Below are 12264 nucleotides of genomic sequence, written 5' to 3' on the forward strand. Positions count from 1 at the left end.
TCCAATTCGGTAGGTTGAGTTTGCTTAGATACATGTGATGAAACTGCATAATGCACCAATGAGGGGATTGACTTCGTTTAAGTTAAAGGTATCTTGTAAGGAGAGATGGAAGATTGAAAACTGGAATTGGAGGCAGGAGTGGGAAAAGATATGATAGTGCTTGGTTTTGCAAGCAATCTTGCTCAAAATAGAGATGAGTAGATGAATATTATCCTTTTGCCCATCTCAAAGAGTTTTGACGAGAAGCATTGTCCTTTTTTTCCGAAGGAGACACTGAATATTTAAATCACAATAAGGAGAAATTTTAACCTGCGAAGAATATAGAAAAAGCAATCATGGAGCTCTATGTTTTGTTGTGTAACTTTAGTTTTACTCTATCAATTTTGGGTGTGACACATTTCCTTAAAAACTAAAACCCGAGAATTACAGAAACCATCATAAGTTCTACACTTCTTCTATTGCTATAATATGATATCAACCAAATTTATTCAACGAACATTTTACGTTTTCAGCAGCACATTACAAATTTTAAGACTTGGTGCTTCTTAGCCATTGAAAATGATTTTAATATAGAAAAACTTCCGTACTCATGAAAAGAACAAAAATACTATGCTACTCGTTCTAAGTGTTGTATTTATGGTTGTTACTTTGAAATATTAATTTATAAAATTGTCATATCCAATTTCTACATACAGACGTATGCAATGTTAACAGAGGTAATATTGGAGTATCTAAATTTGATAGTGGTAATGACTTATATAGCGAACTATGCGATTCACACAGATGGTAACTGTCAGAGGACTCGGCAAGAATCTGGTGATTGTAGCGTTTGACTAAAATAGAAGAATTATGAATAATAATGTTATGTATCAAAATGAAATTTCCTGGGCCAAGGCATTTGTTGTGCGACAGCCCAGTAAATATTGCTAATCTGTGGCTAAGAGTTCCTTATTCCTGTTCATATTTTGTACCCAGGGAAAGAAGACCATATTTGCTGTCAAAATGGAGAGTTAAGGGTGGAGTACTCCTGATAGGTTATGCGTCTTTTCGAAATTTATCACTTGGAAAGCATGTGAGGGATAGGAATGCTGCAGCAGAGATGTGCCATATTCTGCAGGTAAAGCATCACACTTCTGATATTCATTTGTCAAAAGAAAAATAAAAACACTGCTCCTCCTTTGAATTTATTATATTTTTAGCTGTTATTGTGATTATTCCTAATTATTCAATATATAGCTATTATTGTGGTGATTCCTAAGTTTGGTCTTCCTATTGACTTTAAATCGGTTCTTCATAGCAAGTCTGCAAATCTTATTGGAATCAGTCTCCTACCGTGCTAGTTAACTGCATAAGTAATCGATAGCAAATACTTTTATGACCCCTATATTAATATTTGTCCAAATGCACAAACTGAGGAAAAGGGTACCTAATATGAAACCTACATTGCCTGTTTGTTGGTAGCAAAATCAGCAATAATGAAATGAGGACCTTTTGTCTTGAAGAGGTTTGTGTAAGAAAGGGAAAAAAAAAAGTCACCGAGACGAATAATCTGATCTACTTTTGAGAGTGCCAATGAGGTTAATATCGAGTAAGATAAATCTAGTAAGGTAGCATATATATCTTGTAAGGTAGCTTATATCTTCAAACTGAGGGCTTGTACTCTGGTTAGTTCAGCACTAGGAAAGATGTCTTTTTAATTAGACAAAGGGAAATCACTTTCCTCTTTATTTTCGAATTGATTAAGAACTTCTTAATCTATCAATTATCTTTCAAATCTCGCTGCTGTGTCAATGTGTTAATACTATAAATTATTAGGGTTTTCCAGAGAGTCTTTATTCTGATATACACCTTACCAATGATGAATTTAATTTATGCGACCTGTTTTCAGTATGGACCTGATATACTAGTCTGTGATGAGGCTCACATGATCAAGAACACTAGGGCTGATACAACCCAAGCTTTAAAGCAGGTGAAGACGCAGAGAAGAATTGCATTAACAGGGTCACCATTGCAGAACAATCTGATGGAATATTATTGTGTAAGAAATTTCTGTTCATGTTGTAGAATAATTTGTTGTGTCATTTTGCTTTATGTAAATGATCCTAATTATGTGGTCTTTGTGCCGGGCAGATGGTTGATTTCGTAAGGGAGGGATATCTGGGTACTAGTTATGAATTCCGGAACCGGTAAAGAACAATTTCAGTTTTTTATTGATGCTTGGATGCCGGCCAAATTAGGGAACTCATTTTGATCTTTATGCAGGTTCCAGAACCCCATAGAAAATGGGCAGCATGCTAATTCTACAAAAGATGATGTTAAGATAATGAACCAGAGATCACACATTTTGTATGAACAATTGAAAGGGTTCGTCCAGCGAATGGACATGAATGTGGTAAAGAAGGACCTACCTCCGAAAACTGTTTATGTCATTACTGTAAAGCTATCTCCATTGCAGAGGAAATTGTACAGAAAATTCTTGGATGTCCATGGTTTTACAAGTGCTTCTGACAAATCAATTAGACGTAGTTGCTTCTTTGCTGGTTATCAAACATTAGCTCAGGTATGCTAATTCGTAATAAATTTAAATCTCTGTAATGGCATATCTCTGTTGGTTGATTTTTTATTTTTTGATAATTTTGTCTCGAGTCCGGCTAAAGAGACAAAAGAGAGTATATGTTGCAAATATATAGCCAATTATCCTAATACCTGTAATTTTGGAACAATTCTTTTTCCAATGTGATCTTGCTGTACTCAAATAATCAAAGTTTCAGATGTGATGTGTCCTGCTCTCTCTCTCTCTCTCTCTCTCTCTCTCTCTCTCCTCCTGATTTTCTCTTCCTTAGGCCTTTCAGGTAAAAAGAGAGTTTCTTGAATGAGGTGGTTGACCGCACTTGTTAATGAATTATCATATGTATGATGCAGATATGGAACCATCCTGGGCTTTTGCAGATGGCGAAAGAGCACAGAGATCATCTACGACGAGAAGATTCTGTTGAGAATTTTCTCGAGGAAGATAGCTACAGTGATGATAATATGGAAAATGACTTGCTCAATGGAGGTATTTATTTACTTTAACAGGCCTACAAGTTTTTCTCTATAATAAAAATGGGTGCTTGCCTTTTGTCTACTGTCTACTGGCACGGTTGGCACAATTGATATAGAGATGCCCCTTCATGTTGATAACTTAGGGTAGGACAATGTACCAACCAACAATGCGATCTTTGTTGGAATTATGATTTGATCAGTTGGCTTGAGGGTGGGGCCAATAAGCTACAACATGGACAGTCCCAAAATATACGGGTAGGGGTTGAGGGTCTTATCAATACATGGTCAGCTGATATCAGCCCTGTAACAACCTGGTCACGTCTGCTTTTCTGCCATTGGCCTTGTATTCATCATCTGTAGATCTGTTCAATGTAGAATCTTAATTCAAACTGTAAGGTGTTGTTTTCAACAATCTTATTATTGTGTTTGGGTCTGTTGCTTAGTCTTGCGGTGAAGATCTTGGGCTTGCAAGCTCATGGTTGCAGGTTTGAGATTAGAAACATGTTACTTAATGCAAATTCTAAATGGCTGGATAGCCTTCAAAGTCTGTGGTCGGGCCGTAACTGGGTAATGGCTCCATATTCTCTTTCTACCAGACCATTCTTTCAGATGTTATCTTACTGTAAATTATGTCCATTCCAATGTTCCAAAAAGTGGACTATGCGGCCATGGCCGCATATGCGGTTCGGAGCCCTAACCGCGCCACATATATAATTTGCGGTGCAGTATGTTGGCACATATACGGCTGCATATGTAGGTATGCGGCTGCATGTGTATGTGGCTCATATGCGGCCGCATATGTGGGTATGCCGCCCATATGCGGCTGTATATGCAGCGGTCAACTAGTTGTGCAGTTTTTCCCTTTTTTTTCCTTTATTCTTTCTTCTTCTTGGTTAATAATTATCTATATACATATAAATAGAATTCAACTAATTTTAGTAGAAATGTCTTCTTTATAAGAGATGAGAACTGGCGAGGTAAAAACCGTAATTCTCTTTTATTGATGAAATTACTTGACGAACACAAAAGGCGGCCTTGACCTCTTATTTATAAGCATCTAGAAACCCTAATATGGATAGGAATACTAATCTAATTCAAATCAAATTAAATGTCTGAAAGTAATTTGAAATTAGAAGAAATTAAAGAAATCCTAATAAGAAACAGGAGAAGAAATTAAAGCAGAAATCCTAATCCGAATAGGAATAGGTTGACTGTAACAAATTCTCTTCTTAATTAATTACTCATATTTCATACTTTGTGGTATTGTTCTTAAAATATCTAATAATAATGCATATAAATGTTGGTGAATATTTTTGTAGTTGTTAGATGTTATCTTGCTAGATTTTTGAAATGTTGTCTTGTGGAACGAATACAACTGACTGTATGATTTACAAAGAAAATTATTATTCTTAATATAAATTTTGTCAATTTATTTCACACCTATTTATTTCTACTATGAAGAGGCACATTAACATTATTGATTTGTAACGCGAATCATCGATTGTGATTTGATAGGAATTGATCAGGCCATCACTCATTGAAATTTTATTTTTATTGTTACTATTATTTACTATTTTAATAGGTGAACTGCGTATGCAGTCGCATGTGTCCAAATAATGCATATGCACTGTCAATGGGTTGACCATCCATATTCTGTATGGTGCCTTTTAGAACATTGGCTCATTCCAAAAGCATTCCAAAAGCTTCTTTGTTCAATCAGGATGGTTGGTTACCTTTTGATTAGTAGAGTAAAACATGGTCTTTTGTTTGTTATAGTTCATTTAGGTGTTTTGACCCAACCCAAATAAATCCTGCTTTGAGATTTATCCAACTTGACCTTTTGCCATCTATGTATGTCGTCTGATGGAGCTCAATCATCATTATATCTCTTATTTGGAAAGAGTAGAATTTACTGATCATTGCAAAGTTCTATGGAAAATCATAATTCTGTAGGTATATCACTTGCCTCTATAATTGTTTTACTGACCATAACATGTTTTATGGAAAATCATATTTTTTTGGGTATATTACTTGCCTGCATATGATTTTTTATACTGTGCTATGAAACTTAATGGTTTCATGTTAAAATTTTTGACCTGTGGGTCTTCCATGTACAAAATAGGCATTTGCACGTGTTAATAATCTGTCAAAACTAATGAATGCAATCCCCTCTTTTCTAGAGTGCATTGTTTTGATACGCATTTCTTCAATTTTATATTGTTTTTTCCATTCTTCATTCTTTATGTTAGGTTTGCAAGGAATTGAATCTTTCATGTTATTAAGGAAAGATGTTTTGTTTTTGGTCCTAGAATTTGCAAACTTCTGTTTCTGATATTGATAGCCTTTTCATTCTATAGAGTGCTGCACTTCAGTTAGTGGTTTAGCTAGTCTTTTGATAAATTTATGATGGTTTCAGACTTAATTTTTTGGAAATTTTACTTACAATACCACTGATACTGTCCGCAGATAAGGTGAAGACGAAGAGGGATTTCTTGCCCAAGAAAAGTGATAATATCTTTTTCAATGAGGTAGTGATGTTACATTTCATTTTTTTTTTTTTTCTCTTTTCTATGTAGTGCCCCTCCCAGTGTCAAGTTAGTTGATATTTTTTCACTAAAATATGTCTCCTAATGATTATTGCTTTGATAATCTTTTAACTGGCTTTCAGTTGTGAAATTGCAGGTGCCAGCAGGTCTTTTTTTTTTGGTCCTTATTTATCTAGTATATTTTAACATATTTCTGTGTCAGGCTAAAGTTAAACTCGATCAAGTTAAAAGTAGACCTGTTTGTTACTTTTTGACAATATAAAAGAATTGCACTCATAGTTTTCGTAATTTAGGAAAGCAACTGGTGGGAGAATCTTCTGGGTGAGAAGATGTACAAGGATGCTGATTGCAGTGGTAAAATGATATTACTGCTTGATATCCTCTCCATGAGTGCTGAGGTGGGCGACAAGACATTGATTTTCAGCCAAAGCTTAACAACTCTAGATTTGATAGAGTTTTATCTATCAAAATTACCGCGAATAGGAAGAGAAGGAAAATTCTGGAAGCAAGGGAAGGACTGGTATAGGTAAGTTTGATTCAGCTTATGGACTTTGAAACCTTTTCATAAAAATTATACAAATTCCTAGAAAATATGTGTTTTCTGTTAATTTACAATTCATAGCTTAATTATATAGCGTTGTAAAAATAATAGTGATTCATCAGTTGCTTCAGTCAATGTTATTAAATTTTCATTGTTCTATTAGCTTTCTTTACACACAAAAGGAAACTTGTTCTGGAGATTTCTTTGAAATTCTTGCAGATAGCAGTTTTTTAAATCAGAAGGACATTTACTACAATTTGGATGATTTGTCCTATTAGGATATGTGCTCAATTCAGAAGATATTGCATACAGGTCATGAAATAGATCCTATGATTTATTTTTTCAATTGGCATGTCAACTTCCATTCATTCTGTTACTAGTCATTTGCTCACCGAAGCAGGTTTCTCTAGAATCCAACCGTTCTGCCCTTTTTTCTAGCTAATGTAAATATTTCTATTGACAACGGCTAATGTGGCTGTTAACTTTTAAAGGAAACCCTAGTTTAACTGCCGGACATAAATAAATATTTAAGGGGGTTGTCAATTAAAACAATAAAGTTGGAAGATCTATTCCAAAAACCTTAGTTGAGGGGGTTCTCCTTGCATATTTATCTATTTTATTTTTGGGTGAGAATATTATATTTTGGTTTACTAATTTGAATAGTAAATTGAATTGACATGGTGTCCTTGGGGATCTATCACAAGTTTTATCTACGTACTCTTGTTTAGTTCATTATGTTTTCATCGCATAGTTCGTTACTGTGAGTATTAGCATCTTTCATTAATAAGCTAGCTATATTTTCTTGACCATGCATTTTCATAAGCCACAGCCACGAACAGTTTATGTTGCTATGTCATGGTTGGCATGTTGCTGTCTCTATAAGTGTGTCCCATAAGTCCTTTTTTTTTTTGAATTTATTATCTCCTGCTTTAAACAGTTTTTTAACACCTCATTAGGTCTTCTAATATGACTTATGGATCTGCTTTTCTGGACATTAACCTTCTCCAAAACCATTTATTATTTATTAGGATGGATTTTCTTTAAGCATATTGATTAGTTTGAATCTTAATAACAGTTTGAGCTGCCTTTCTACATCTGCTGTGATGTTTATTTTTTTCTTTTCCCCAATAAATGCTTATGGTAATCTAATAATGCTTGTTATGTTATTCATGTTTTCAGTTTACATTACTTTTCTTTCTAAATTTTTTTCTGCAGCAGACTTGCTGACCTGCATCTGATTGTTGTTAATTTTTTTTTCTTTTTTTATTTTTTTATTTTTGCAGTTGTGTTTACTTATCAAAAGGAAAAGAGTGATTCAACTATAGTTTATTTTACAACTTGACTGATTGGTGTAAAATTTTGCGGAATTTTCGCAAAGGTCTTGTACTAGTAGTCTTTTGATTCAACTGTTTGTTTGAAGTTTTGATTGTTTTCCTCTTTCTCCCTGTTGGCATAGGTTTGAGTTAGGGAAAGAGTCTTTCCACTGAGTTAGACAAAATGGTTACAAAGCTAGAATACTTTTAGAATTTAGAAGCAAATGGGGGTGTTTACTTCCGTGTCGTTTCCGACGACGGGGTATCCAAATCGATGATTGGCACTATTAAACTTGACCAAGGCTATTAGAACTTTCTACGTCTCAATTTCACGATTTTTCGATATCATTTTCTTAGCATTTTGGTGGACTCAAAATCAACTATATTTGATGGCTAATAAAGAGTGAATTTAAAACCACTTGATCACTTCTCTCAAAGAAAAAAAAACCACTTGATCACTAGGCAAATGATGTCAAAGATCGCATAATTGGAGTCGTAGGTGGTTCAAATATGTTAGGTCATGTCTAATGGTGCCAATCGTCAATTCGAGTACCTGATCACCGTAAATGACGTGGAAGTAAATGGTCTTTGCTTCTAGAAGTATTTTAGCTTTGCTTATTTTAAACCTACTACAAAAAAATGATGAGTAAACCACTGAATTACGTAGAAATCAGGAAACAGGAACCATTAACTTAATATTATAAATAATAGTAATAGGCAACTTGAGTTACATCCAACAATAATTCTGTTTTTAGCACGGTTGACTTCTTTTCTTAACTTGAAAATGTTCTAGAAGCATGGCCAATAGGAACTTGAATAGCTGTGATTCCTCTACTGTGTAATCTGTATCCTTCTGTCTTTTTCCCGATTATTGTGCAACTTCTTTGGTCATTACCAAATATTGGCAAAGTTTATCTTTAATCTGTATAGTGGGCATTGTGCATGCCCTCCCACAACCCCACTAACCTCAGCTATTGGACTAAAATGCCCCAAAGAGGCTATGTAAGCCCTACAGGCTGGTGAGCGCTTCTCACCCGCATTCTTCCTTTATACCAATCAGATAATTCACCCTCCACCTGTTCTCCTTGAAAGCCTGGAGGAGGATCTTAGAAAGATATTAGCGATCTAGCGGTTGATCACGAAGAAATCTAGCTTGGCAAAAGCTCCCTCTTGGGAAGAAAAACTTGGAGAAACCCTAGACTTGACCTACGAGGATCCAAGGAATCCTCTTTGGAGGATTTGACCTAGGATGGCTAGTTTCAACCGTAATGGCTAATGATCATTCTTTGCCCCTTGACCCATTTTATAATTAACATCTCAATTTCTAGCTACATTTTTCTTCCCCATCTTTAATATGATTTGGATCATATGAATGAATCTTTACAAGTATATTGTAGATGCTGGTTTTGGTTTCGGAAAGCTATTATTTTCAGAAAATTAGCCATTTGTGAGGTAAATGGGCAAACTACCATTAGACAGCAATTTGAGCCTGAACCAAACTTTACCTGTGTAAAACTTACTCTTAAAACTTACTCTTAAATGTTGTTTATCACTTAAAATAAAGTTTACAGTATTTTGCCTTAGTGGTGAACTATCTGTATCTGCTGTTTTGTTGGATAATAACCGTCGCTGCGGGAATTCTTTTGTTATGTGGTCTGCCATGAATGCTTGTGGCAGTCTGTTAATGAAGTTTATGTCAACCTTAAATGAGAATTTAATGAGTTTCCGTAGTCTCTTTTATTCTTATCATAAATCTAATCTATTAAAACTATTTGTGGCACACTGAGCAGGCTAGATGGAAGTACGCATTGTTCTGAGAGGCAGAAGCTTGTGGAAAGATTTAATGAGCTTACTAATAAGAGAGTGAAATGTACATTGATATCGACTCGTGCTGGATCCCTGGGCATTAATCTTCATGCTGCAAACCGTGTTATTATTGTTGATGGTTCTTGGAATCCAACATATGACTTGCAGGCTATATATCGGGTTTGGAGGCATGAATTTGTTGAGTAATCTATTTATTTATTAATCATAACATGTTCTTTATACCTGACGCATTTGTACGTTTTATCTTTTTTAGATATGGGCAAAACAAGCCTGTCTTTGCTTATCGATTGATGGCACATGGGACTATGGAAGAAAAGATATACAAGAGACAGGTAAAAGCTCTTCAAATTCGTTTCCAAGAACTGGCTTTGCACGGAGTATTTTGTAAATTTCTTTTAACTATAGTTAAGCCTGAAGGATGTGTTTGTTTGAGGGGGTTAAAAATCCAGAATTCGAAGTTCAGGGACCTTTCCGAATGACACGTGCAGTTTAGGAGTCTCCTGTGTCCACACATCCTTTGCCTTATATACTTTATATTCGATCCTAAGCTTACAGATTCTTATTTGTTTCCCACAAAAAGGGAGTAATTGTGTCACTATGGTATGAACAGGTGACAAAGGAAGGATTAGCAGCAAGGGTTGTGGATAAGCAACAGGTTCATAGAACAATGTCCAAAGAGGAAATTCTGCATCTTTTTGATTTTGGTGACGAGGATTTAGTAGAGAAGCACCAGGAAAGTCTCACATTAGGTAATTCGGGAAACATTGAAGTAGAATCTTCTGAGGGGAAGAATTCATTGCCTCATTCTAATGAGCTTGGATGTTCAGACTGGCTCATGAGAAGCTTACTAAGCAGGCATCGTCCTAGGTACATGTTTTGACTTCATGTTATCATACTATGTTACTTTTTTTGGCATTAACTGTGGGCAAAGTTGATTTTTTTTATTTATGTATTTAAGGGTTTCATTTCATTCAAACTTTCTTGGCTTAAAGGTGCCTTCAGATATACAGCCCTGCAAAATCACCTTGCGACAAGTATTTCCTGTGAAATCTGAATTGCATATTTACCCCTCGATAGCGTAGTTTCCGAAGAATACCATCATCTTGAGTTTGGGAGTAATCCTATTGATTTTTTTTTTTTTTATTAATAGGCTTAAAAAATTATTACAATTATAAAAATAGATCTCCAAAAAAATATTTACAAAACTAGTCTTACATAGTGAATGATTCACCGCATTTTAAATGTGGTAAATCGTTTACTGCTTCTCAAAGTGTTAAAATTATTTTTAATGTTTAATATTATACATCATTCGAAGTTCGGATGTAGAAAATATATTAGTTTGGTGAATTCACTGCTTTCTAAAAGCGGTAAGTCATTCACCGCTTAGGCTTAGTTTTACAAATAAAAATTTTGAATGTTTATTCTTACAATTAAAAAACTCTGTAGGGTTAGTCGCCCAAAAACCCCAATCCTATTTCTAGGGGAAACTTGGTTTTGTATTAAGTTTTGTTTTTGTGGAGGGGCATTTTGTAGCTACAAGGCTGTGTAGGTACGAATTGAGCTTTTGAGGGTTGTATACAAAATTTGTATTTTTGCAGGTATATATATGTACATATTTGATTTTAGCGGGGTTTATATGTAAAACTCTAGTTATAAGCTGGCTTTTTCATTCTGTTTACAGTAAGAAAACTTTTAATCCGATGCATTGTTATAAAAACAGGTGGATTGCAAACTACCACGAACATGAGACCCTTCTACAAGAAAATGAAGCAGAAAGGCTTACTAAAGAGGAGCAAGACATGGCATGGTTAAATTTCCAAAGATCGATGGAATGGGAAGAGGTTCATCGGACTGTTTTTGATGATCCCGAGCGAAGACCGGTAATACATGATGTTCCCACAGATAACACTGCTCCTCAACAATCCAAGGCTAGTTCAACTTCAAAGAGCCACCAAGTATCAAATGATGGTCTGGCAGAGAACAGTGTTCCTTCTCAACAAGCCAAGAGTAGTTCAAAAGGCCGCCAAATTAACCCACGCAAGTGTAGCAACCTAGCCCACCTGCTAACTTTGAGAAGCCAGGGCACAAAAGCTGGATCCAGCACCGTATGTAAAGAATGTTCTCAGGAGATCAGCTGGGAGAACCTCAACAGGGACGGAAGATCAAAGTGACGCGGTAATCTCTGTTCATATAAATATATATATGTATTTTTTGGCTCAATTCTTTTTTGTAAAGTGAATGCTGAATCTGGTGGGCTTTTTGTTAGAAGGGGTCCATCTATATAGAAACTAAAGATATAGTAGATTGTTTCTTTTTTCCTTTTTAACCCTTTTTTTTTTTTTATCATTTTGTGAATCGCCTGATCAATTACTCATATTAACATCTCTATAAAAATGTATAAATTTTTTTTCCCCCCTGTTGCTTTCGATTTTAGCTTTTTTAGTCATACATGCAGTATTCACTTTATATTGCTTTTAGTTTAGCAGTGAAATTAGATAGTAAGGAACAGTGGAATTAGAAATTAAGGAACATTTTAATACTTTAAGATAGAACTTAAAGCCACCTGTGAGATTCTCTACCAATAGGAAACAACTTCAAACCCTATTGATATATTCCGTGAATCGGGGTGACATGCACAAAGCCAATAATAGCAAAAGAGTCCACATTCTAACATTCATAATATTTGCATTACTGTGCGTTCATCGCACCCTTTTTGTCATGCATACTGGTCCTTCATTGTTCCATTACAGCTTAATGATACTCCAGTTACTTGGTCTTGCATCTATAGTTGGAGGAAAGACATTTTGGTTGGTTTTCTTTCTACAGCTTTTGCGTGAAGCCAGTCCAACTGGCAATTCGCCGACAGAAATGTAGCATGCTTTTCAGCCTTTGGCTCCTGACACTTGGTGAGGTGATGCGAGTGACTGGTGCCAATGCGCTTCCGATGAAGCGCTGCCAAGTTCTTTTCTATTTGATGCAGTGGGCTTGAAAG

The 12264-nt window shown here is 35.3% G+C and overlaps 1 protein-coding gene across 3 annotated transcripts in view; it reads left to right on the plus strand.

Annotated features, from left to right (window-relative positions):
• The window catches only part of LOC109707198 (protein CHROMATIN REMODELING 20), a 32589-nt gene extending 20904 nt beyond the window's left edge, over positions 1 to 11685 (plus strand). For 2 of the 3 annotated variants that reach the window (XM_020228318.1, XM_020228321.1), the window contains 11 exons: positions 976 to 1117; positions 1889 to 2038; positions 2131 to 2186; positions 2263 to 2560; positions 2923 to 3058; positions 5512 to 5573; positions 5885 to 6117; positions 9236 to 9439; positions 9526 to 9604; positions 9883 to 10139; positions 10993 to 11685. In XM_020228318.1, the coding sequence (XP_020083907.1) occupies positions 976 to 1117; positions 1889 to 2038; positions 2131 to 2186; positions 2263 to 2560; positions 2923 to 3058; positions 5512 to 5573; positions 5885 to 6117; positions 9236 to 9439; positions 9526 to 9604; positions 9883 to 10139; positions 10993 to 11443 (2068 nt within the window). In that variant the 3' untranslated portion in view covers positions 11444 to 11685. Of the gene's footprint in view, positions 1 to 975; positions 1118 to 1888; positions 2039 to 2130; positions 2187 to 2262; positions 2561 to 2922; positions 3059 to 5511; positions 5574 to 5884; positions 6118 to 9235; positions 9440 to 9525; positions 9605 to 9882; positions 10140 to 10992 lie in introns of those variants that run through there. The other variant, XM_020228319.1, reaches the window with a different exon arrangement.

The sequence above is a fragment of the Ananas comosus genome, linkage group 3, assembly GCF_001540865.1.
Source record: "Ananas comosus cultivar F153 linkage group 3, ASM154086v1, whole genome shotgun sequence".
In the NCBI taxonomy this organism is placed as follows: Eukaryota; Viridiplantae; Streptophyta; class Magnoliopsida; order Poales; family Bromeliaceae; genus Ananas; species Ananas comosus.